The sequence below is a fragment of the Oryzias melastigma genome, linkage group LG7 (genome assembly GCF_002922805.2).
Source record: "Oryzias melastigma strain HK-1 linkage group LG7, ASM292280v2, whole genome shotgun sequence".
In the NCBI taxonomy this organism is placed as follows: Eukaryota; Metazoa; Chordata; class Actinopteri; order Beloniformes; family Adrianichthyidae; genus Oryzias; species Oryzias melastigma.
Window position 1 is genome coordinate 3,563,827 of NC_050518.1, and position 26,141 is coordinate 3,589,967.

Sequence of the window (26,141 nt, forward strand, 5' to 3'; positions counted from 1 at the left end):
CAAAGTGAAAAACAATCAACGAAAATAGCTACTGAAAAAGTGTGTGAAAATATGATGCGAGACGAACACATTAATGTGCAAATAAATACATGCACACTAAAAATATGTGCCAGTGCAATTCAGAAACTCGAATTTCCAAGCGCACAAGATACGTAAAATAAAGAAAGAAAAAGGGGGAGCCACCAATGATTACCTCACGTAAAAAAACAGATTCCCACAATGCAAAGTATATTTGTTAGGTTTATTTGGATCTCCGGTGACACAAACAAGCAGTAGAAACGGTATGAGTTCAGTCCGCTACAGTAACGATTAATCAAAGTGTGCGTAAGAGATTAAAAAAGTGAAAAAGACATATTTTTGTCTGATAATTATCACACGCAGTTATGAAACCCCAAGTCTGAGGTTATGTTGTTGAAATTAAAATAATTTTCTTAAAGCGCTTGCTGGAACTTGCAGAGGAAGAACAGACCACTGTCACGTGTGAATTTCCCATAATCCTTAGCGCGCAATCACCAATTCTTCGCTATAAATCATACATAAAACTAAATTTGTCGTATTAGGAATAAATATGACTAGACGTGTGAAGTTGTGCCGCGGTCTTAGATAATATGTGTATATTTTATAAGAAATTGTAAACCGACACACAGATCAACATGGGCGGCAATGGCGTCTGTCCTGTTTTCGGTCGAAGGTAGCACTCTTGTTTCTCTTCAGATCGTATAAATCTTTCGCCTTTTACTAAAGATTTCCGTGGAGAGGAACAACAAGAGTTTTACTCAATTTTTTGATGCCCTGTTAACACGGGGCTTTCTATCACTGTGGAAAAAAAACCTGTATAAACTGGACCCAAATAAGCTACAGCGCCTTCCTTGACTCATCGTTCTTAATTTATTAAGGTGCACTGCTTAAGGACGATAGTGTTTATAGCAGCGTTCCACCATATTTGAATCCTACCATTATTATTGACCTCGCATGTTAACGTTGATCAAGTTTCCTCGATTCTACTGAATTCCAATAGAGGGCGCTAATTATCCATTCACCTCTTTGCCAACAACATAATCAGGTACAAGAAGAAACCATAGACTGTATATAAATATGGAAGAAACTCAGGGGAAAACAAAACGGGTGTGCGGTTTCCTCATTCCCATTTATTTTTGGGGTCAATTTTTACTGTCATTTTTAGTCAAATTTACTTTATCTTCCAAAACATACATAACAAAAAGACAGGAGAAAAATAACACTGAGAATACCAGTAAATGGTATATGATTATAAATATACATACATTACAATACATTAAAAAATTCAGACAGACGAGTGTTCTTTTTCTTTTAAAGCAAACTTTATTAACAACACTTAACGTCCATGAATAGCATGAGAAAAACAGAAAATGGGGGCAATCATAAAACTATGATTATATAGCAAATTTGTGTAAATCACAACATAATGAAAAAGGGGAAAGTTCAGTGTTATTTAGATTATATATTTCAAATAAAATCTGAGTTTGTATAGCTTTTAAATTATATGAATGTTTACTGCCTTTGAGCATCGTGTGCCTATGTGGTGAAAAAAAGAGGATGTGCAGAAAAATATAATCTTTGTACACAAGAATATGGGTTTATGAAAAAGAGGTATATTTGAATAGATTTTTTTTTTTTTTTTTTAGATATTTCCACAATTTAATAAAAATAGTAGATGGATGGCTCAGTTGTCTGGGTGTAGGATCGGCACAGGAATGCTGGATTTGCTAACCAGGGAGTGCAATGAGTGTAATCTAGTGTTGGTCCTTGGGCTGGACCTTTCACACTACTGCCTAGGTAAAAAGCCTCAAGTCTGAGTCCTCCCCACAGACATATTTTAATGAATTATACTAGTGTTACATACCAGGCATATTAGCATTATATTATTAAACTAGAAAATATACAGTCAGTGGTCCTCCTTGTGCCGGTCCCATCCAGAAAAATACAGGTTTGTGTCAGGAATGGGATTTGGAAATCTATGAAAGTTGACTGAAAATAAAATAAAATGTATACTAAGCATTGACCAGATAATGAGTGAATTAGAAATTCTTATAGCTATATTAGACAAAAGTTAAAATGGAAATATAGAATTATATATGGAATAAGAATTGTATTTAATTGTCACTCCTTGCGTTTGTTATACTGTTCCTTTATACTTCCATAGTTTTGTTCTGAACACACAAATCCCTTGTTTATAACAGAAAAGCAATTAAAAACAAGGCAGTAGAAAACACACAAAAATCAGTTTGGAGAGTCAAAGTTTGGGGATTTAGTTTATTGGAATTATTTTACTTTTTGCCTGACTTTATTCAATTAATATTTTTTTGGTTTTAGAAGATGGCAATTAACAGAAGACAATACAAATTTAAAACTCTACAAGCATTATAGAAACAGAAACATATCAGTTTAAAGTGGGTAAAACTAGAATTCACTAAACATAGTATCAAAATAAATAGCAATCAAAAAAATGTTTTTAGAAAGATGTGATTTTACTTCATTCATTCATTCTGTTCATGTAAAGGACCAGATTGTACAATAATATTTTTTCTTCTTCTGTTTCAAATTGTTCAGAGCCTAAAGTAAGGCTTAATACTATTGTACTTGGTTTTCTTGCCAATCTGGCACAAACAATAATTAATGAATTTAGAAAAATAGTGCTTTACCACCGTCAAATTTACAAATGTAAATTCAATCACTATAAAATTTTAGCACATAAAGGCAAATTGTTTTATTTAAATGTAGGTATTAAGATAAATTAAAAAGGGGAAATATTTATTTGTAAATAATAAAAAGAATAATCATGAAATCTTTGAATGTGCAGAAATGCAGTTTTTATTAATGCTGTGCCTCACCCATGCTCCAATCAGTGCTTATTTTTACATTTTCATCATTTTAATTTACTTAACTAGGATTCCTGTAAACTAATATGAGAACAACTTTAAAGCGTGTGAACATTATTTTAAAACTTAACTCAAAACAAAGACCAGTTTGGTATTAAATACATGAAGAAGCAGTCTATGAAAATCAGAGAACACATTGGATGTGCTGCAGCCCTGTTACATGTTTCTGGTTTTATGTCACAGTGATCTCCTGGAGCAAATCAGCAGGGAAGTAGCCCAGCTTGCGTCCGGTGCTGACCTTCAGGTAGCCCCCTTTCTCGTCTCCTTTCTTCACCACAATCTGGAATAAAGTGATATCAGAGCGGAGTTAGAGTAAATCCAATCCATTTTAGCTTAAACATCAAGCAACAAATGTTTAAAATCTGGTTTCAAACTTCAAGCACTACCTGATCTTTCTTTAAAGTAATCTGTCCCATCTCTCTGTTGCCCACAAAAGAGCGGGTCACCTTGAAAACTCTCTCGGATGCACGGACTTTTATGATGTAGTTTGTAGGAAAGTAACCCGTCTTCTCGCCCATCTTCCCCTGCAAATATAGACGTTTAGGCCTTAACAGTAACGCTAGAGCACAGTTTAACTTCCAAGACGCTGAACTCACCCTCCACCACTCTTCATTGGAGTCATCTAGGACTATGATCCGATCACCAGGGCTAACACGAAAACACACAAACAGTATTTTTGATAATTTGGACTATTATTTTTTTAAATATGCAAACATTACAAAAATTACTGGAAGTCAAGGTCGTCCTTTTCGATGGCCTTGAAGCGGTAGAGAGCCAGGTAATAGTGAGAGCCCGTGAAAGTCCCTTTACTCTGTTAATACAAACATTGTGCTGTTTGTCGGACATAAATGAACATTTTAAACATTAATCCTACAGGATGCTTCATGGGACTTGTATTTACTCATTGACAAAAATGTTCATACCTTGTCATCTGTTTTGTCTCCTCCTTTTTCTTTCTTATCCTCAGGTTTCCCTGAATTCAAGCAGAATTCACAAATCATTATCTAAAATAAACAATACTCACCAATGGCTTCTGTTTGTAGGTTAAATTTTATATTAATACATAATATTATACTATGTCTATCAGTGTATCATTCCCACAAAGCAGCTAAGCAACAGTTTTCATGAATACCTTCTCCTCCTTCTTCATTTTCTTTGGGTTGTTGGTTCTCCTCCTCCTCCTCTTCCATCATCATCATCATCTAGAGAAAACACAAATGGATTTTTATTCATCCATTTAAAAGCTTTACAAGCATTGTATATTACTTCAAATTTTAGTCAAAACAACATTTTTTATTTATTACACCATCAGCTCATGATGTTTTCAGTTTAAGTTTGAAACAAGAGGATGTCGCTCACATTTTTTTTGTCGTTTTCATTCTTTTTGCGCTCTTTGTTTGCCATGATGACACCCACTCTCAAGGTGTCAAAGACGGGGTCATTCCGGTTTGGATTATCTGGTGGAAAGCACATTTATGATCTAAAATAATAATTCATCTATTTAGCTTTGATTCCTTGATCATTATCTTAATCTGGACTATGGGATTCTGCATCTGTTGTAATTTTAGTTACAGATGCAGAAGATCATAGTCTAAGATTAAGATGTTGCCTTTAATTTTGTAATTTAATGTTTAAGCCAAAAGGAGCTACAAATTCTGTATAAATACTGATGTAATATTCCATAAATTAGCAATTCATATTATTGAATCAGTTACACACATTTTCCAACACACAGGTAACTCTCTTCTTGTGGGAAATAATATTTTAAAATAGTAGCTGGTTATGACAATATTATGAGCTAACTTTTCTGGACTCACTTGGATCGGGTTGGTCACTGCCATACAAAGGGGAGCTGTAAGCTCTTCTGAATCCGGGTGGCTGCAAATACAAAAATCAACGACTATTAGAGTTTTTAGGTTTTCCATAGCAATTTTACTTAGTAATTTGAGTTTCCTCAAAATTTTATCACTTTGACACTATATTAATGTAAATTATCAAATTTTATTATGACAAAAACTCACAATTTTGCCAAAACACCTCTGGAACTCGACATAGGATTGGCATGAATGATGGATGTTGGTCTTGCAGTTTTTACACCTCAGACAAAACTTGTTGTTCACTGGAAGATGTGCAGATCAGAATCAGTAAAAGAAAAGTCACAAATAATGTTGATGTAGAAAATAGTATTACTAAGACAGCATAATGTAATTGTGAAATGTGCCTGGACCGATTTGCACATACAGACGATCATGCGAGCACAGACATCGCAGAATTTGGGTTTCTTGCAGTAGTGATCCTTGAATTTGTGGGGTTTGTCATTGACCCGAACAATGGGCTCCGGGGGAGGTTCTGGTTCCTTTTCCTCCACTTCAACTTCCTCTTCGTAAATGAAGTAGACCTTGAAAAACAATAAAAACAGCTCAAGCAGAAACTGTGAAACATATATTATTGATGAAGGATCTCTATTGGGATGAGTTTTAATCAATACTGAGCGGTATTTCTTATGATTTTAAGTTAGAGAGAGTTGTGATGAAATAGTTTCTAGTTTTTGACTGTGAAACAAACTGTCTAGACTGCATGTATAAGACCATCATCCTTTGCTTCAGGGCACTGTAAAGCCGTGCTCATATTTCCAACGTTGACAGTGGACTGCAGCCTTGCTCCAACTGGTGGCTATTTTAAACATCACGGGAATGGCCGTACTAATGGTGGGTGGTTGGTATGGTGCTGTCACTCACTGTGTCTCCCTCCTCCTTCACTACATTGTCAGGAACTGGAGGATTGTCATGGATATCCACAGAGTTTTTGTCATCCTCCCTGAAATACACAAATGTGGAAAAAAAGCAATGAAAATACAGAATTCATCATAACAGATTCTAACAGATGTAACATGTTAAATTGTACATATGTGACAAAATTAGACTAGAAAAGGCCAAACATCATAAAGGTATCCATACAATTAGAAGAAAACCTACTCCAAATGACAAAAAATACTAATATTAAATCATTTTATTTTCATAAAATTATATAAAGAGGCACTTTCATTGAAATTAACAGGTAGCTAAGTTGGCTTTATTGCGAAGAAGAACACTAATAGTATGATTTATCAAATTGAGTTTTAATTTAAATGAAAACCAACAAGCTTGAAATATTCAGTTGATGCAGACGCAACAAATAACGAGCAGATGTGTACTCACTGGTCCATGATGCAATGCAGACAATGTTAACACTTTCCAACCTGGAAATAAAAGAACAATGTTTTATAAGGGGTTGATTTACTTAAAACTTTAGAATTTTAAAAATAATTTCAAAAAAAATTATACTGTTGTCAGAAAATACTTTTTTTAATTGTGACAATTTCTATCATTCTATCACAACTTATATGTTTAATATTTTAAGATAGCCTTTGTTTAAAAATTAAAATAAGAACATTTTAAAAGTATTTGGCCACAAATTTGCTGTTCCATGTTGATGATGTTAACCAAGAAATCATTTTAGGTTGAAATATCAACTATAAAAAAGTAGTTTTTGTAAAGAACAGATATGCTTCATTATTTTGGGCTTGAAGATTACGTGTAGCTTAGGACTTACGAATTGTCACACACTTAAACCCAAAATGTTTGCCTGCATTTGTCAGCTTCGCCCCAACTATTCTTGGGTAGAGAAATTCAATCTCATCACAGCTAAATATGGGAACTGTTTCCAGTCATGAAAAAATACAAAATAAAACTCTAGCTATCATTCTGGACACAAAAGTCTTAGAGACTTTCACAGGGGTGAATGATAAACTAAAATTACTCTAACACATTTAAGTTGCTTACAGAACACAAAGAAAAATGGTTATTAACAGCCACTATTTAATATGTAGCTGTAACCTACCTTAAACAAAAGAGCACTGAAGAATATATAAATCCAGTATGTTGGTAAAACTCTATGATTAGTCTTGACTAGCAGACGTCGACTGGTGTGACGTATGATCTGTGTTACTGAGTCCAACAAAACAGACGCCCAAAATGTCCCGTCACTTCAGACCTTTGGGATCCACTCTGATCCTATATGTGTGGTCTCTTGATGTTCTTCAGGTGATCGTAGGCTTTGAATAAAACCTCAATTAAGTTATATATCTTTATACATTCCAAATCTATGAAATAGCGTAAAGGGACTGCAAATATATTATTATTTATGCATGCCTATATATGTGTGTGTGTGTGTGTTTTTGTGCATGGGAGGCTTGGCATTACTGAGTTAAGTTGATAGTTTGCAACAGCTGAGGTTCACTAAGCCTCAGTGGGATGGAAAAAGAATACCGCCCCCATCCCACACACACACAGTACCATCTATCTATCTATCTATCTATCTATCTATCTATCTATCTATCTATCTATCTATCTATCTATCTATCGTTATAAATTATATAATAAATAATATTAATTAATTAGAAATTATATAATAAATAATTATTCTATTAATTGTATAATCAATTTTATTATTAGAACAATTATTTATATTATATATATTAATTATATGCAGAGTGTCCTCTTGTCAGGACGCTCTATCCTGCACTGGAACATTACAAAGGTCCCGTTGCATTTTGGGTACAAGATTCCTCAAGCGCTCAGTGCGCATGCCCAAAAGAAAACTCCATTATTTTTTTTTTTCCTTTTTTTGCTTGGAATTTGTAAGAAAAAAAGAAAGAAAAAAACACAAGGGGCAACTGTGAATTGGGGATTACATTGGTCGTTATGGTTGTTGAAATAATTGTGAATTCTACACGGTTCAGCAGGACAGAGACTAAAAGCAACGGCCGGATCGTTGTGGACGGGGAGCGGGACATCCCTCGGTCTTGCTGGGACTCTCCAGAACCAAGTAAATTTCAGCCCTTTAGCTCTGCTAACTAGCATAGCTCGTAGCGGTTACCCAGGAACCCAAGCGCAGTGAAATGAAGCGTTATTGCTCTTTGTTTTTATATCTGGCGGCCAGACGTTGCGTAAATCTTGATAGCTGGTTAACGTCGCTAATTCGTGAATTAGATTATGTAATAGTTAATGTCCCGGATAATTGTTGAAAGTACCAGTCATTTTCAAAACATTCACTGGCTAGTGTCCCTGCTAACTAGCTAACTTGATTCACCCGCGGTCTAGAAAAGCGGAGACTTCAAAACTTAGCCAACACGGAGCTTAATGCAAAAAAGGTTGATCAGCATTTGTTGTGGCTACCTAACGGATATCTATCTGTAAGTAAGAGAAAATAGCGATTCAAATAGTTAAGTTGTTGTGTTTTTGTTCGAGACAGTGTTTTGCACGGGATGCCTCTTGTAACCGTTGCTAATACAAGAGTTTTGCATCAGTGTTTTGTGCGCCTGACAGCTGTCACGACAACATACTACAAAGTAGTCTTAGCTTGCTAGCCTGGCTATTAGCTCTTAGGCTAGCTGCCGTGTCATCAGTGTAAAAAATATTTTAGTGACTGCTTGCCTCACATATACTGAAGTCTAACGTTTTTTATTAAACTAATTTCTTTGTTGTTTGTTTAGGTTTAGCTGCTTTTTGGGGGCAGCTGTTTAATTTTTAGCTAGCAAACCAGCAAACTACGGGCCTACCCAAACACACCCTTTTACTTAAAAGTGGCCACAATTCTCGGACTAATGTCTCCCTTTGAAGAGTGCTGCATCTCGTTTGATCATTTTCAAAAGTGTCTGGCTCAGATCGGTTTTCAATAAATGGCAGATGTAATTTGCAATTCTGCCTCTGCCATGTTACATAATAAGCTTCTGTCTGTCTTTGCAGGCTCTGCTTCGTCATTTAAGCTTCTATTCGGATGTGATCCAAACAGTCAAAGCCGTTAAAAGTTAGCCTGAAAGTTTGGATTTTCTTCTGGTAGAAGAAATTCCAAGTGTGTGGAGAAGTCAGGTTTCACTGGCTGGAGGTGGAACCCCATCAGCATGCTCATTGGACTGTGGAGACCATAGCCAAAACAGATCCTGGCTTTTCAAAGATGACAAGGTATTTGACATGTTGTTTCTATGTTATGCTACTAACAGAATATAATAGTTTCACATTTTTTTCCAGATATGTCTTATGCAATTCCAAAAAAGTTATGTGAATGAATGTGCCCTCATGACTATCCTGCTAAATCCCCATTAGTGCTGTCCTGCCTTCTGCTTCTTGTCTTCTCTATCACAATTTGAAAGCATCACAGTAACAGATACAAGTAAATATTTTTCCTCATACTTTTTTACAGGTGCTTGGAGGCCACAGCAACAAAATGATGGGAGGCAGTGAGACTGTCAGCGGGGACAAGGATGGGGTCCACACCGCTGCAATACATGTCCCCATTGGCTGGCAGAGGAGGGAGGAAGGGGGGAAGGTGATCTATGTCAGGTATGTGGAACAGGAAAAGCAAGCTGTCACATTATTATTTGTTAATGATGTCAACACTTACAAATAATAATATTTCTTTTTTTTAAATCTTTTTGCTGGTTTCACATAGTTGCTCAAAAAAATCCAACGTAACAGTTTTTAGTGTGTTTTCTTTATCTAAATTATCAGCACCTTTTGCAATCTTTGTTGCCAGTTGGCCTTACTTAAACTTGCAAGAGTATTGTGTTTTCTTAATAAAACAGTATTAGTTATGTTTTGAATGATCAATTCAGAAATCATTCATAGTAAAATTAAACCATATTTATGAAATAATTTAAAAGTATTAAATCTATAAATTTATTATGAAATCCAACCAGTGAAAATGAAAGCAATTTCTTAAAAAAAACTTGGAAAGTAAAATAATTTGCAGTGTTGTTGGAAAGTGACATGTTGGTTTCATAACTTGCAATTTGGAGTAATGCATATATATGTTTTTTGTTTTTGTTTTTTGATTTGTGTTTGTTCCATTTTTTGCCACATTATTTATATTAGGTAAAGTTTACATTTGTGTAATAAAGCTTAGAATCATTTTTGTGCGATGTTGCAGCTGTTTGTATGCAAAGATGTGCATTATCCTGCTTCTTGGGTAAAAAATATGTCCTTTCCTTCTTCCTGTAGTCCCAGTGGAGCTGCCCTTTCCACTCTAGAGGAGGTCAAGGCCTATCTGTTGACTGATGGTACCTGCAAATGTGGTCTGGAATGTCCACTTATACTCAATAAGGTACAATTTACTTCACTTAATAAGATGATGATTGATATGGTTTAGGGTGGAAGTGGTGAAATCATTTGTATATTTAATAGTGCCATTTTCCATTTAGCAGTGCTGTCTGGTAATATTTAAAAAAAAAATCTTTTCCTTGATAATGTGGTGTTGTTACATTGACTTAGTGCTTCTTTCCATTTAAAATAAATAAAATGTGTATATATTGTCAATATTAAAGAGAGCAAAAATGATGTACAGAAATAGGACATTGAAACATGTTTTTTAGTGAAATGTTAGATTTTCATTTGGAACTGATTAAAGACCAACATTAACTGAAAACAAAAGCATGTGCCGGAAATTGGGAGGGTGAGGTAATGCAGCTCTAGAAAAACAGTCAAGGTGGTCTTGAAAGAAAGAAATAATTTTCTTGTTTCAAGTTGAGATTTCTGAAAATAATTTTAAGTTTCAAGGTGAGCCATTTCAAAGTCCTTTTCAATATGTTTTGCTTATTTTTTTGCAACAAAGCATGATTTAAAAAACACGTAAGTTCATTTGTTTTGCTATAAGCAAAGGACTAAACACTAACCTTGTTCTGAATACTTTATCAAATCCCTTAAACAGCGACCAATTCTCTTTTCTTTAACCAGAACTTCCACATTTGTGTAATGCAAATTATATCTTTTATGAAGGTGTGGCAAAGTGTGAAGAAGATCTGTTCCTGAGTTTGAAATCCTACTCATACATATTTCTCTAAAAAGAGAAAATACCAGCATATTCCTGCAGCTGCATTATTTGTGTTTCTGCTCAGTTATAAAGTAGACGGTGTATCTCCTCTTTGCTCCAGGTTGGTTCACAGCTTTTACCTCCACAGCTTTTTATTCCCGGCTGGTGTTGCTTGTTAGTTTCTAAAAGGCTGATGATGTTTGGAGTTGGACCCAATCAGTCGTTTCATATTTAAATTGTAAGTGATGTGACAATTCTTCGGGAATCGGTGAAAAAAACGATTCAAAATCGTCAACATGTTTATCGATGGAGAAAATAAAAAAATCGATTTGACAGCTTTTCATGCAGGTGCGCCTGTGAGTGTGTGTGCGCCTGTGTGTGTTTTTAGATGCTTACACACTGGCCGCACAATCAAGCGGACGCTTTCAATGAAAAGTCAATGCAAATACGCGCACACCAGAATTCCTGGCGTCTGCGCAAGTTTTTAAGTTGGGTCGCGAGCTCTACAGACAAATCGGGCACGCACTGAGCGTGCGCTGAATGTTCAACCCGGTTCAAGGTGCTTACATACCGGCCGTGTGTGGTGCATTCAAGAATGCGCTCTACGTGGGTTTATGACCATGCGCTCAGCTAGTGGTATCCACACCGTTGCAGCGCACTCACACAGTTATCTCCTCCGCCACCTACAAAAGGAAGAACCTCGGAGCAAAACGTCATACCTGCAAATCCCCCAAATCTTGCTCTAGGCTTTTTTGTTTTCACAACTCTGTACTTTTAATGTCTGTCTAGGTGTCACATTAATTCAACTGGACACAAACCGCAATGATTCATTTCTTTTTCGTGATCATGTTTGGGCCTTCCGTGCTTTACAGTGGATGCTACCCACGCGCTACTCCCAAATCCGAGGCCCTGATTGGTCATTGTGCTGCGCTGCTGCAATTATGCGTAAAAAGTGTTGAACTGGGTTGATCATTCAGTGCAGCTGCGGGGGATTGCGCTGAGCGGGCGCGGGTGCGGAGCACAACATGAACCGAGTATGAAAGGATATGTGATCATTTCAGTATTATGTATAACTGTTTATTTCTATTGAATTATTTCTGTTAGTAGGAAAACAGACAGTTTGATGTAAGGGGCAAAAAGAAAACATACTTGGCCTTAAAATACCTTTAATTCATTGTGTTAAAAAAAAAATCGGAAAAAAAATTGAAATCGTAACTTTAAAACTGGGAATCAAATTGAATCGTGACTTGACTGAATCCTTACATCTCTAACGTGTACTGTACTGAGATCACCTCTGCAGGCGGGTCTCTGTCCGCTTGCTTTGTTCAGAGAAGAATTTTCTCACCCGTGCACTTAGTCTGGACCAGCCTGGGAAGTGAACTGTGGTATTTGTTTTTTTTTTTTAAATCAAATCAAGTATGGAAGGATTGAGTTCAGAATTTTTCTTTGTAACCCTCAAATTCTTAGAAAGTGTCAAGTCTAAACTTTAAAAGCGATCTCTCTGGTTTTGTGAGTCACAGGTGACAGACCTGAAAGTTATTTTTTGTTTTCCATGGGTTATCTGAGGTTAACTTGGTGTGATCTGCATCTTACTCTGAACTTCTTGATTGGAAGTCCTTTCAATCTTTCATATTCATAGTTAGCAAAATGGAAACTTCTTGGCAACATTTGCACAATGTAGCATCACAACAAACCTTTTTGTAAATTCTCTTGACTTCCTCTAACTAAATTAGTAAAGATGGTAGAAAACCTGCACTACAGCATTATTTTTTCAATTCTCTCTACCCTTTTGTCATTTTGAATCTCGCAGGTTTTCAACTTCAGTGTGGATGTGAAGGTGGAACATCGCAGTCAGCCTTTAGGTAAACCAGAGCAGGATATGACCAAACTGTGCAATCATCGAAGGAAAGTGGTGGCGATGGCCGCTCTGTGTCGGAGCATGCAAGGCTCACAGCATCCATTTGCCAACTTTCATCATCCAGGTAACTTTAAAATCACAGAGACAGAAAGACAATCTACTGTATCCTCATATTTTTTACACAAACTATACAATTTATTCAAAAATAATTGTTGGAGAATATATTTTTCTAGTTGTAAAATGTTTTCTGCATTTGACATATTTTGGGGCATCAGTGCTGAATTTTGTGCGGTGAAGGTTTCAGACGATGGGTCTTTACATGAATTTCAGATTTTCAGTTGAGAATCATACAGTTTATGCATGTTTTATTTAGTTACACAAATCATACGCAATGTGGGGGATTTTTGCGAGATGCATACATAAATTTGTGGCTTTCCATGATCGTTCCTCGTATGCATAACAGACTTTCCCGTATGTACCACCGATGAGTAGCTTTTATATCGTGTATATGGCACAAATATCACATTAAAATTAAGTAATTGATGCACATATCAATAATGAATTGCATATAAGCAGCACAATAGTCACGCACGGTTCATGCATGGTTTGCGTATCGTGTGGGAGTATATAAATCGGCTGAACTTTCACCCCTCCAGCAGTCTAAACTGAGTGGGGAGTCTCTTGCTCCCCCCGTCCAGACTGGCAGGGGGTCTGGTCGGTATATCTTCTAGTAGTGACCCATCTCTTATGAATGCTCGTTTCCAATAAACAGCGGGTTTAAAGAGATGTTACAATAATAAAAGTTGGACTTTTTAATGCTCAAAAAGTCTTTTAAGCATCGTGGCGTATACAAAATTCTGGTGAAAGGGGTGAGAAGAATATGAAAATTACATTTTTTACATTTTTATTCTTTCCTCTTACCAAGGAAGAATGAACTGAATATTGGCAGGACAGACACTAACTGATCAAAAAATGAAAAGAAGTGTTTTCCTCCCAAATAAATCCTGTTTACCCATCACCTTTCTGTCTGCGAGGCATAAAATAGTAAATCTCCATCAAGTTATGGTCTTGTTTAAATGACGGACATCTGAATAATTTTTTGAATAATTGCTGTATTGGAAGACGCAGTGTTTCCTCGTTTATCGCGGGAATTGGATTCTAAAAACAACCTGCAATAGGTGAAATCCACAAAGTAGGATTATGGATGTTTAAAGGGTGTAGAAGCCCTCACTACACACTACACGGCACAGAGGAAGGAGGTTGATTGACAAGGTCAATAGCCAATCAGGACGCAGAGCACAGTGCTCTGGAAAAAAAAAACAACAACCAAGAATCATGCAAAATTAGACTGAAAAAAAATCTGTAAGACGGCTAAAGGTAAACCGCAATATGGCGAGAGAACACTGTATTATATATGTAAATGTTTTTATTTCACTTTAGGATATAATTATTTACAATTAAAATCTTTTTAAATTTTTATTTTTTAATTTAATCGGCCACCTTGAGACTTTTTTTTGAAGACTAACGGGTTTTATTAATGCTAATGTCTTATATCTTCTGTTGTGTTAAGTCTGGTTTGTTGTGACCAAAAGCAAAATGCGCTGTTTGAGACATTTTTGTCCCATATGCTATACATTTAGAATACAAAAAAATAAGATTCATTCTTTGTGATGTTGTGCTTAACTTAAAAAAAATTCTCAATACGGTTTCTCTTCTATGAATCCTTTCAGATGTGGGTCAAGTGGACAGCAGAGATCCAAAACCAGAACCTGCAGAAAGGAAAGAAGACGATCATGGAAGTTTTCTTCAAAAGCTCCATCCAGTCTCAGCCCGACTTCACAACAACCTCCACCCGAATCCCTGTGCCAGCCCAAAGTCCCCCCACCACTTTATCTATCCCTACAATGGCTCCCCCTCTGTGCTTCATACAGGCACCAACTCCCATCATTCTCTAGATCCTAGAAAACTCCACCACTCTGCTCTCCCGACATCCTCCACCTCTTCATCCAGCTCCTCATTTATAGCTCATAGCTCCGTTCCAAGGTCGCCGTGCACCCCCACGCCTCAGAAAGTCAGTCAAGGTCAACGAACACCCAAAACCCCTGATACCCCGAGCTCTCCCCGAGTAGGACCCCTGTCATCACCTCCACCCTCTTCTCCTATAGCTCTTAGTGGAAGTGTAAGAGGAGCACAGAATCATAATCATCACCCCCATGTTGTGATTGTGGGAGCCCCTCCTCTTTCTCCTTCCACTCCCCTTTCTCCGTCTGTTCACAGTTTGAGCGCGTCCCCTCACCAGCGATCTCGCCACCCTTCAGCCTCTCCTTCCTCTCTGTGCGGGCAGGGAGGGGGCCCGACAGCTCCAGAGGGAGGGGAGCTGACGGGAAGCAGCTTGCGTCAGAGGAGGAAATCTACCTCCTCCTCCCCACGGTCTCCTGTCCCCAGTGGATCCCCAAACCCCAGCCCCCATTTCCCCAAGTACAAACTTGAAGACATTTTGGAGCAATTTAAAAACTCAGGCAGCAACAGCACTAATAATCACCACCCTCTCAGCATTTCAAATCCCTCCCTACTGACCACTCTCAGCAGTAATAACCCCCATGTAGTCTCCTCCAAGCCCTTGAAGACTATCATGCTTCCAACTGCCAGCGCAGGAACTCCAGGGTTTGGTGGGAACTCTCCGGTGCCCTCTAGTGTACCTCTTGGGCCATTACTGAATCACCATTATAGCCATCAAGGCAAGCTGCCACGCCCGGCCTCTTTCCCGGCCAGCAGTTTACTCTCTGCCGCTGCCAAGGCTCAGCTCGCTAACCAGATAACCCAGGGCCAGAGTTTAAATGCAGTTGCCCCCCCAGGGAGCTTGTCTTCTCTGGATGTCTTGAAAGAGACACCACAGCAACAAAAGGTAACTAACAGCACTTTACATAACAGCCACTCTCCTTGCATTGCTTCTGCTAGGCTTTCCCATTCCCTCGCTGCAGCTTCTGCTGCTCTCTTTCCCCCCTCCCACTCTCTGGCCCAGTCCCTGGCTTCCACTTTGCCTCACCTGCCCCCCACAGCAGAACAAAATACTTCTTACAGGAAGAGGCAACGGCGGTCCCCCACTGTCCTCAACATGCTTAAAGACACACAGGCCTTGCCTAATGGATCACGGAGAACTCCACCAGAAGATGCTGTCTCTGCTGCAGTTATCAACCTTTCCTCCTCCTCCTCCTTTCCCTCCTCCTTGCACTCCTCCTCTACCTCAGCACTGCAGAACCAGGGTTCTGCATCGTTGGATAACCAGAACGCCCCCGGGCAGACGGCCAGACTCCACTCATCGCGGCACAAGGCACACCTATCCAGGACCACTCGGCCAAGCGAGGCTCTGGATTTCACTACAAGCCTGACACCTTCACCCCTAAGCTTAGATCCTCCAACCCAGCCTTTGTCTGCTCTGTTGCATCTGTTAAGTCTGCAAAATGCACAAACCACTGCCTCAGCTGCCAGCTCTGCTTTAGCTCAGTCCAGAATTGCGTTCGTTGAAGGAGGTGGACACACTAATAAACAGAGCCCCAAACGGTCACCGTCTTCTCCAGCTCCTTCTGCCAGCACCAGACTCCCACAGCCGCAGTCTCCATGCCGTAGAGATAACACTAATCCCATATCCTTGGTGCAGCAGCCACTTTCGTCCCCACCTACATCTCCACATTTCACTCCATCACAGTCTCCGGCTCAGTCTAATAAATCGAGTCCTCCACAAAAGCATTCCCCCTCAGCAGTGCTTCCGAAGTCAAATTTAGCTTTCCAAAGCAGTAGCTCAACCCAGCAGATGACCTCGTCACCGACAGACAAGCAACAATCGACTGATAATCACATTCCAACAACAGACTCTGTGTCCCAGGCCTCGTCACAGGTACCCTCGCCACAGGGGGCCGTGGCAGCAGACAGTGGGAGCAACAGCACAGCCACGTCAGTGGACCTGAGTCAGCGTCAAGGCAGCGCTCTGCCGCCGATCCCTTCCTCTCCAAAGCCTCTTGATCTTAGCAACCATGTCTTAGCCTTTCTTGCTGCATCCTCCACTGTGACACAGGGGAACAGCAACCCCTCCAACGACACGACTAACGTTCGGATGTCTTCCCCAGAAAACCAGACTGCAAGTAAGAACACTATAGTACTAGTTGATAGATAAATAGTACTTTTTTGTCATTGTCTCTGGTACAAAGAATAAAAAAAATATTTGAACAGTGCAGTATTCATACAAATGTACAGCCTTAAAAAGGAATAATTTAGTTACTAAAAACTGGAATATATAACTGACTATTTAGTATCTAGATAAAACATTCTTCAGTCATTAAAAAAAAACTAGAATAGACAGCAATAGTTTTGTGTTTCGAATAAAACATTAAAACATATGTGGAATTACTGGAGTAAATGATATAACTGTTTTATAAATCTTTAAATTATTTTTGTATTTCAGATTGTAAGCGCTCAAGATACTTCTATTTTTAATTTTTAGCTAAATGTACTTTTTAAATTTAAGAATAAATGAAAATTATTCTGTTTTAAGTCTTAAAATTAAATTATCTTAAAATTCTCGTTTTTAAGGCATATTATTGTTCCGGTGATAGTCATTTTAACTTATTTTGTTATATGCACTACAGCTTGTTGTTTTGTCCCTCACCAGCTGTATATATTTTTTTCGTTCCTGTTAGTCTTTTAATTATGATTATGCAAATTTTTTTTTTGTTGCAAAAATCAGAGCCTTGTTTTTAAGACAAGTTGTGGGCGGGACAGTTGGCTTGGAAGTTAGCGTATTGTTTACACGCTCTCCTGCTAGCTTATAGCACCTCACAAGCCCAAGGTAACATTAGCGTAGCAAAAAGACTGAACAATATTGGAGCTGTGCAGACGTACAGTTTTGAGCCAGATGGCAGCTCAGATGAAGAAAATGAAGACGTTAATTGATCTATTTGTGGATGCATCAGACCTGTAGTGGAGAAGGGAATTTTTGACTTGCCCATGGCAAACCCAAGCTTTTTAAGCCGTGGGTTTTTGTCTGCTCCTGAGCCAATACGATTTGAATAAAGAAATACTCAGAAACACAGTTTTGATCTTAAATTATGTTATATATGTCCTCCATCATGAGAAAAACACTACAAGAATGTGCTAAAAAACACAATATATTGCAGTGAGTCTTTAATGAATTCCTGTATTCTTTTATATTTATAAGACCTGCTTTTTACTGTTTGTTGACCCAGAGGCTGCTTTTTTAAATGAAAACATCTGCGTTTGGAAAAAAAATGTCAATCAAAACAACAATTAAGGACTTTTTTGTTTTTTTCCAGGATCGGATGAGGATGGATTTTTAGACCCAAAGTCCTCTACAATGACCAAACGTTCAGCAGCTTCTAGTCCCACGTCTGCCGTCTTGTCACACCATGAAGACAGCCACAGTCCTCCTACCCCTTCAGCCGTGTGTGAATCTGTTGCTGCCTTGCCTCTGGCGGAAGCCTTCCCTTTCATGAACCAGGAGCAGCTGCTTCAGCTACTGTCTTCTACTGGAGGTCTACCATCTGTTTTGGACCCTGCACTCTTGGCTTTGTTGCCCCTGGGTGGGCTGTGGATGGGAGGGCAAAATGCACAGACACCTCCTGCCTCCGTTACACCGCAGCAGAATCTCGCAGAGCAGCAGCAACCAGAGGAGCAGCAGTTATTAATGCAAGATGCACAACAAGATCAGCAACAAAAGCAACAGATTAACAGCAATCCTCTGTTTCCCTTGTTGCCCTTGTTGAGTGGCACCCAAGGGGAGCTGCCACTAAACCTGATGGGCCTGCAGAATTTTATGTCAGCCTCAGCCCCTTCAGCTGGGCAGGATCTGGATTTATCTGAGAAAAACAGTCTTCAGGCGCTGTTTATGGCATCTCTGCTACTTGGACAACAGCAGCCGTCTTTGTTACCTCTCTCTGCGTTGGGTCAAATGAGTCAGGTCAGCTTGGAAGTTCCTATTCAGCATTCACAACAGATCCCTACCACCTTGGATGGCCTTGCTCTGGATAAGACCTCAGGCCTTCTGGAGCCATCCTCTCTGACAGGCCCGGGGCTCCTGGAACTCACCCAGGGACTTCTTCCCATCACTGCAGGAGCTGAGGGTCCTATTCAAGCCCTACAGTCTCTGCTCCTTCCTGCCACTCTTCCTCCTCCCCCCGCAGCCTTCCTGCCCTTCAACCCTGCCTTGCTCACTGCTGCCCTGAGCTCTCCTGAGCTCCACCCTCCTCCAAACACCCAGTTAGCTCCTGCACAGCAAACCCAGCACACCCCACCTCAGGTAGGCTCCCACCCCCTTTTTCCTTTGACCTAATCCTGAACTCCCCAGATCTGTGATCTAGTTCCCGTAACTGCTTCATTTTTCGCTATTTCATTCTTCAGTTTGCTCAGAAGTACAACATTTTAAGTCAGTAACAGCTTAAAGGGTCTATATTATGCTAGTTTAAGACATTTCAGAGTAAACTATATAAAAATAAATGATAACGTGGGACCCAATTATTTTCCAGGGATGGATTTTGCATGATATATGTCCTTTAAAAAATAAAATGATTAAAATAGAACAAATATATACAAAATATAAAGTGTAAATATATACCATTTATCCCATATGCTACCATTTGCATATTTTGTTTGAAATGTGTTTTAATTTTTGAGCTTATTCCTGCATCTCTGTCAGAATTTTTTTCTTTGTTTTTTGAGTTCTTGACAAAAACAAACAAAAAAGTAATTTCTTCTCCTTTTCTCTTCAGGTAACCAGTGAGAGCAGTGTTGACACCCTCATTCCAGTTGCTCTCCAAGGCAAGGACAACGCCATCCTCCAGCAGTTACTGCCTACTTTGCTAAATCCTGCTCTACTAGGTAAGTCCATCTCTTATAATGCATCTCTCTGGGAAAGAAAGTATCTTAATGAAATCAAATATGACCTTTTTTCTAGGAGATGTTTCTGGTATCACTGGCCTCCCAAACATGGTTGGGATGGAAGCGGGCTCAATTCTTCTGTCCCCTGTTCAAGCTTCTGCTTTAGGCATGTCTCTACTCCAAGGTCCCGATGGAGCCATCAATCTGCTCAACAGTATACAGGTAACATACATGTTTCTTTTGTTAATAAAGTGGGTGTTACACTCAAAAGATTACATAATACAACAAATATCTGCAGTCCTGTCACAAATGGGCGGACAGCTGGTTCCCTGTGCAGCTGGTTTATTAGTTTAGACAGGAACTAAGCACAGCTAAAAGTCCACAAAGTTAAATCTGTTTTTAATAGGAGTGTAGGCGATATATGTTGTGATATTTAATTTGGCGATACATGTATTGATTTCCACCTAAACCTCTGACTGCTAGTTGGCAGCACGGCACACTGACCCTCTTTGTGCAGCTCTACACCGCGACCAAAACAACAACAACTAGATGTCTGGAGAACCAGCTTGCTTTGAATGTTCAGACTCTTTAAAAAAAAAAAAAAAAGTAGTGAAAACATTTCTTAAACAGTCTTGCAAAATATCCCCGACAGGTATTGTATAGTGAGACATGTATTATGATATGCATCGTATCGCCAAATGCTTGTAAATACACACCTCTAGCTTTTAACTTGTTCTTGTAGCATTTTTCTGATGATGGAGGACATATATTACAAAATTTAAGCTTAAAATTGTGTTTTTGAGTATTTCTTTATTGAAATTGTTGTGAATCAGGAGCAGATGAAAAAACCACAAATGGCTTCTAGCAGTGGGCTGCACGGTGGAGCAGTGGTTAGCGCTCTTGCCTCACAGCAAGAAGGCCTCGGTTCGAATCCCGGCTGGGACCTTTCTGTGTGGAGTTTGCATGTTCTCCCCGTGCATGCGTGGGTTTTCACCGGGGACTCCGGCTTCCTCCCACTGTCCGAAAACGTGCCTCATAGGTTAATTGGTGACTCTAAATTGACCCTAGGTGTGAATGTGAGAGTGTATGTGTGTGTGATTGAGGCCCTGCGACAGACTGGCGACCTGTCCAGGGTGTACCCCGCCTTCGCCCTTCAGTAGCCGGGATAGGCTCCGGCACCCCCGCGACCCCGACAGGGAAGAAGCGGTCAAGAAGATGGATGGATGGCTTCTAGCAGTTACTGAAGTGCTACAATCGGCAAGTCACAAGCTGCTGCATTCTGATGCATCCACTTGCAGATGTCTATGTCTTTGTTTTCCTCTTGTGAGCTGCCATCTGGCTCAAAACTGTGCGGCTGGATAGCTCCAATATTACTCTACTGCATTGGTAATGTTGGGTTGAGGGCGTGAGGGGCTGTAAGCTAACGGGAAAGAGTGTAAACACAGAGCTCTCAGCAGCGGGGAGGGAAGGTGGCGGGGTTTTTCCATGCCAACGGTCCCACCCATAACTCAGAGGTGAATTTCTAATGAACTCCTGCTGCTCTGCAGAAACTTTGTCCTAGAAAATGACAGCTTTTTTTTAATTTTGGCTAAAAATGGCACAATAATAAGGAAAATAGATCAAAAGATGATTGAAGTTTATGTAGTTTGGGATTGTGTTTTGAATAATATTTTTTCTTCTATTTATAGCTTAATCTTGCACCACCTTCTGATGGAGAAAAGTCAGATTTATTGCAGGAAACCCAGAGCCCTGTTCCTCAAGAAGACATACCAGCTAGTGAAGTTGCTCCAGAGGCCACTCCAAGTCCTGCTCCAGTTCTAACTCCATCTCCTGCCCCAGAATCAACTCCACTCCCTCACAAAAGATCAGAGGGCAAGCCTGCCATCGACCCCTACACTTCTTTCATGGACACCATTTATACCTCTTTCCTTCAAGTCAGTGCAAAAGAACAGGAAGAAGGTGGCCAGCTGAGGCCAACTGACCCAACTTCCCCCTTCTGTGCCTTACCGCCGGTTTCCTTCCCTGTCGAACACCATTTCCCCTCAACCACCGTCTCAACTTTCCCTCAGGCAAGTTCCCCAGCCACCCTTAGCCCACGCCGGGCTTGTTCTCTACGCAATCCAGACTTGTCACGACTCAACTTGGAAGCAACAGCACATTCCCCAGCCCAAGGGACACCCAAGCCCACAGAGGACGGGCCGACATCACCCTTACAGAGGAAGCCAGCTATGGAGGGTCACGTCCACCAAGAACCTCCTTTGCCACCTATATACCTGGAGGAAGCCAAGACGGACTGCACCGCGACTACCGGGGCGGTTTGTCCCTTTGTGGAGGCGGGGGTAGATCAGCAGGGGCACCTCCCTCATAAAGGATACCTCAGCCCCAGAGATGGAAACAGCGAGAGGCCTGGTCAGGACACAACTGAAACCGTGCTGGACAGCGGACAGGGAGTGGTGAGTCTGTGTGTAAGACATTTCCAACATCACAGCTGAGTAGTAGAAACTAAAGGAGTATCAACCGCTGAGATGTAAGTCAATAAAAAGTGAATTTATTTTGGCAATATTTTAATTTCATCATTTTTATTCTAAAAGGATCAAGCAGGAGGAGCCAGAAGAGGAAGGAAAAGGAAGCAAACGTAAGTTGCCTTTAAAATGTAAAAGAAAAAAAAAACACCTCAATATTAAATCCCATTTTAATTCCCTTACTGATCACTCAACTATTAAATATACAGTCTTCAAAACTCACTGTTTTTTAAAATATATTTTAAGGCTACAGAATGTTTTGGAAGACTTCAGAGACATGGATGCTACAGCACTTGAAGAAATCAAGGCCGCAGTAAGACCCGCCTCCTCCATCTGTTAAATACACATTTGTTCACTTCCACAGCTTTTGAAACTCAGATTACAATTTTTAAATTTATATTTTTGTGAAATGTATCACTTTTTTTTAGTAATCTAGCATAAAGGACACTTTAAAGCTTTTTGCTGTTATTAATGTTTGTTCTTTAACGAATGCAAATAATATTATGTAGTGTGTTGAAACTAACAAAATTAGGATGTTTTTTATTTCTTTTACTCACTCTTTTACTCACTTATTTATACTCACTGCAAAGAGATGAGGTCTGTAGTTTGTTTTTTACATAAATATCCTTTTTCTTAGTGTGAAAATCCTGTGGATCTTTGGCTTAAACATTAAATAGCTCTTCTTACATCATTAGAATCATTATAACTTGTTCATATACAAAGAACAGCTGTTCAAACTAAACAGTTATACTATAATAAAATACACTTGGGAAAAATGAAATGAATAAAGATCACTGAGATTTAACGCAGAAAATGAGCTTTCTTTGTTGAAAGTTCTGCAGTAATTGGTAGAAAAAAGAGCTCATGCATGTCAAAGTTACTGAATACTCAGGTGTATCAACATTTCTTTTTTATTTATTTATTTTTTGCTATCTAATGTCTGCAAAATACCAGTTTCATTGAGATAAACTTTTAACTTTGAGAAGCAAGTAACACAACTTTCAGATTTAGATTTGCCACCACAAAGACTAGATCCAGAGCCTTGTAACTGTGAGAAGAAGTTGGTGCAAATGTTGACAAAAAAGCCTTGTCCTCTTTATTTTTTTGTTGTAGCTTTTATTTTATAAAATATAGGTATAACGATTAATCAATTCATCAATAAATAGATTTCTATTCCTACAATCCAACCAGATCGATCTGTCTGAGGCAAGTTGTTAATCGAATCCACCTATACTATAAAAAAAAAAAATCATTTAAAAAGATCTAACCATCATCACAGTCTAATGAGTGGAAACACAGTGTGGAAGAATGTTCTAATAATGTTCCATTTGTAGTATTTTGATGTGGAAAAACAACAATGGGATGTACTTTATGAAACTGAAATGTGAATGGATATGGATTTGACATTCATTCTTGTTTACTTGTTTGTACACATATTTAATTTCATTATGTTGTAAGAAATACAAGAAATCTGGAAAACTTCCTGGTTAGAAACAATGGTTGAATTTTTAGCTAAAGACGTTCTGGATTCAATTTAGGTCAGTGAATCGTTAATAAACCAATATCGGCTATGGCAATCACAAATTATAATACTAATCGAATCATTGTCAAAATGAATTGTTACGCCTATTCTAGTAGAAATATCAGTGACAATCCTTAGGATTTGGTGTATTTACAAGCAAGTTTTTTTTTCTGGTGTATCCTTTAAGTGCTGAAACAACAAAAGATGCTTTTGATGACCGTTTATGATGGTCTGGTGTAGTTTTATGCTCTCATATTCTCAGTTAAAAGCAACACTCTCATTCAGTCAGCTTATGATATAATTCAGGCCGTAACATTTACACGTCCAGAACTTTTATTGTGAAATTCTGGCTCAAAGGGGTTGAGTTTTTTTCCCCACTGAGGCTAATTATAAAAATGTTTTGATCCCTATCAATGAAATTGATCCAGTTTCAAGTGTTGATTTGTTGTGTTTTTGCAGACTGTACTCCTGAAGCCTGAGAGGTCGGTGCGGGGGAGGCGGCGACGAGGCGCCAGGTCTCTGAGGCAGTGATAGGTGGAGGAACTGTTCAAGCTCTCCATTTCAGTGCATCTGTCCTCTCTCCTCTTTAAAAGAAACCCAACTGCACTAATTTGATGCTGTTGTCATGTCAAGAATTGCTATGGCAACCACTACAAAAAAAGACATAGGAGAAATATGTAGTCATACGATTTTTTTTTTTTTTTTTAAGTGAAAAAGATTTTTGTGGATATTTTTTCACTAGGTTTTATCTTGGGTCACAAAATAATGGACGTTGTGATCAAAGATTTTTCAATTAGGGGATTTGATGCTAGAATGGTCTTGATGAAAACCATCAAAATAACAAACAAGTACTGTTTCCTTCTCATTAGTGGTTTACTGTGAGTCAGGATGAAAGCCCATCTACTTGAACGATGCTCTCTGTTTAAGTGTGTCTGAATATGTTTCGATGAGTGTGCTTTTTGTATGTTTGAGTGTATTGGACAACAGTGCTGTTGCTGAGCCCCTACTGACTGACTTTTTTTGTCAAATTTATTTTTGCTACAGTACAGGAGAACCTGTCTGTCTTTGCTGTTGTGTTTCGATGGTGTTGTATTTCAATAGGAACGTCTGTAAAGTTTTCACAAAAGTGGGAAAACATGAGAAAAAAGTTTTTTGTTTTTCTTTCAAAAGTGTGAAATAACCTCAAAAGACGAGCCGGAGAAATTTTTCAGCCTCGAAAGATGGGGGGTTCTTTGGCAGTTTACACCAACCACTGACCACTCAGAAAAATAGGCTTTTCAATTTTTTTGTAATTCAATACATAAACTTGAAGTCTTTTTTTTTTTTTGCAAAACCCGTTGTTTTATTTTATGTTGCGCCAGGGCCTCCAACAAGACCTGTAACATCTTTCTGATTGGTAGTTTGGTAACCCGTAGACATTTCACATACTGTTACTTGTGGATAATTACACGTAGCTTTGTTGTGATTGAAAATGTTTCATGAAAAACAAACCCCAAAGTCGTCAGCCCTCAGCTACAAGGTAAATCTGGAAGAAATGGTTTTCCTGGGAATTTGAAGTTTCCCAGGAACCTTTAGATTTATGCCAAGTACTGTATGCCCTTCTGATTGGTGGGATGGATGTCAGGTATCTCATAGACAGAGAGTGACACTTTTGTCTTATGTGGATCTGTTGAGTCTGTGTTTTGGAGTTTGTGGATTTGGAGTGATATCAATCTCTGTCTCCTAAAATCACTATTCGAGCGCTTCTCCACTCACTGCCCCGCCCCAAGATTTCTGGCATTGAGCCACGCTTACTGAAACAAAACTGAAATACAAAAGGAGAATATGCAATTTCTACACATGGAAATTTGTACATATGTACAGTTAATGTGTTTGATTTTATATGGTCTGAGAGAGACAAGAGAGAACAATTGTGAATTTTTCTTGGAATTGTAATTATTTTTCTCATTCTTCCCATTGCTTTCAATACTTATGTTAAAAAAGAACAGATTAAATTGTGGACTGTAGCTTTCTTTTTTTATATGGGAGTCCTTTTTTATTTAATATTAAACTATTTACACTAAATGTACCTTGTGTGGGTTTTTGTTCTGAAATAGTTTAGTTTTTGTCTTAGTAACCCTATGTAGTCCTTTTTTATTTCACTACTTTACACAATTTGCTCTAATAATTTATCTTTTAAGCTGTTTTGTGATATTGTTTGATCTTTTTAGTACCAAATACATTTATTCAATATTTTTTTAATATATTGCACAATTATTCCACATGAACCTGAAACTGTTTTTTTTAATACAAAAATATAAATCAAACCAGTTTCAAATAATAATATAAAGACCAAACGTGTAGGGACAAAATCAAAATGTATAAATCTGAAAACAAAGCAAAGAAAAAGTCAAAATTTTGTGTGTGAAAGATGGCTAAAAAAAACCTCAAGTGAATCTTCCCTAAACTTTACACAAACTTCCAAAGATTTATTCCAAGGGGATCTCAGTTTTTTGCCATTAAATTTGTTTTAAACCAAAATTTTCAAAGCTGAAAACCATTTTGGAACCTTCATGATACATTTTGAAATAAAACCGAACATTGGGGGC

At 38.6% G+C, this 26,141-nt stretch overlaps 2 protein-coding genes and 1 non-coding gene across 4 annotated transcripts; 2 read left to right on the plus strand and 1 right to left on the minus strand.

The window, feature by feature from the left end:
- The first annotated feature begins 694 nt into the window (after positions 1–694).
- LOC112159872 lies at positions 695–808 on the plus strand. Its single transcript, XR_002921552.1, has one exon. It is a non-coding gene; the product is annotated as a U5 spliceosomal RNA (small nuclear RNA).
- An 836-nt stretch (positions 809–1,644) lies between these two features.
- stac3 (SH3 and cysteine rich domain 3) lies at positions 1,645–7,163 on the minus strand. The gene is made up of 13 exons (XM_024293568.2): positions 6,798–7,163; positions 6,116–6,156; positions 5,657–5,735; positions 5,160–5,316; positions 4,940–5,037; positions 4,736–4,796; positions 4,278–4,375; positions 4,051–4,120; positions 3,842–3,891; positions 3,647–3,729; positions 3,515–3,566; positions 3,305–3,442; positions 1,645–3,198 (listed from the first exon to the last, which is right to left on the minus strand). The coding sequence occupies exons 2-13, from the start codon at positions 6,121–6,123 to the stop codon at positions 3,091–3,093; spliced, it is 1,002 nt and encodes a 333-aa protein (XP_024149336.1). The 5' UTR covers positions 6,124–6,156; positions 6,798–7,163; the 3' UTR covers positions 1,645–3,090.
- A 357-nt stretch (positions 7,164–7,520) lies between these two features.
- On the plus strand, positions 7,521–25,559 carry mbd6 (methyl-CpG binding domain protein 6). 2 transcript variants are annotated; one of them, XM_024293016.2, is made up of 13 exons: positions 7,521–7,784; positions 8,705–8,920; positions 9,159–9,298; positions 9,956–10,058; positions 12,574–12,745; positions 14,352–16,760; positions 17,949–18,931; positions 19,401–19,509; positions 19,586–19,731; positions 21,198–21,962; positions 22,101–22,144; positions 22,278–22,344; positions 24,013–25,559. In XM_024293016.2, the coding sequence occupies exons 3-13, from the start codon at positions 9,183–9,185 to the stop codon at positions 24,082–24,084; spliced, it is 4,986 nt and encodes a 1,661-aa protein (XP_024148784.1). In that variant the 5' UTR covers positions 7,521–7,784; positions 8,705–8,920; positions 9,159–9,182; the 3' UTR covers positions 24,085–25,559. The 2 variants fall into 2 exon arrangements, with proteins under 2 accessions (XP_024148784.1, XP_024148785.1); XM_024293017.2 differs by lacking the exon at positions 7,521–7,784 and adding an exon at positions 7,839–8,151.
- The last annotated feature ends 582 nt before the right edge of the window (positions 25,560–26,141 follow it).

Bases quoted from the DNA above. Each gene is read 5' to 3' on its own strand.
- mbd6 (XM_024293016.2), top strand. From the start codon at position 9,183: ATGATGGGAGGCAGTGAGACTGTCAGCGGGGACAAGGATGGGGTCCAC. The intron at 21,963-22,100 runs GTGAGTCTGTGT...TTATTCTAAAAG, and splicing joins TGGACAGCGGACAGGGAGTG to GATCAAGCAGGAGGAGCCAG. The intron at 22,145-22,277 runs GTAAGTTGCCTT...ATATATTTTAAG, and splicing joins GGAAGGAAAAGGAAGCAAAC to GCTACAGAATGTTTTGGAAG.
- stac3 (XM_024293568.2), bottom strand. The intron at 4,797-4,939 runs GTGAGTTTTTGT...TTGTATTTGCAG, and splicing joins AGAGGTGTTTTGGCAAAATT to CCACCCGGATTCAGAAGAGC. The intron at 3,567-3,646 runs GTAATTTTTGTA...TTTTCGTGTTAG, and splicing joins AAGGACGACCTTGACTTCCA to CCCTGGTGATCGGATCATAG.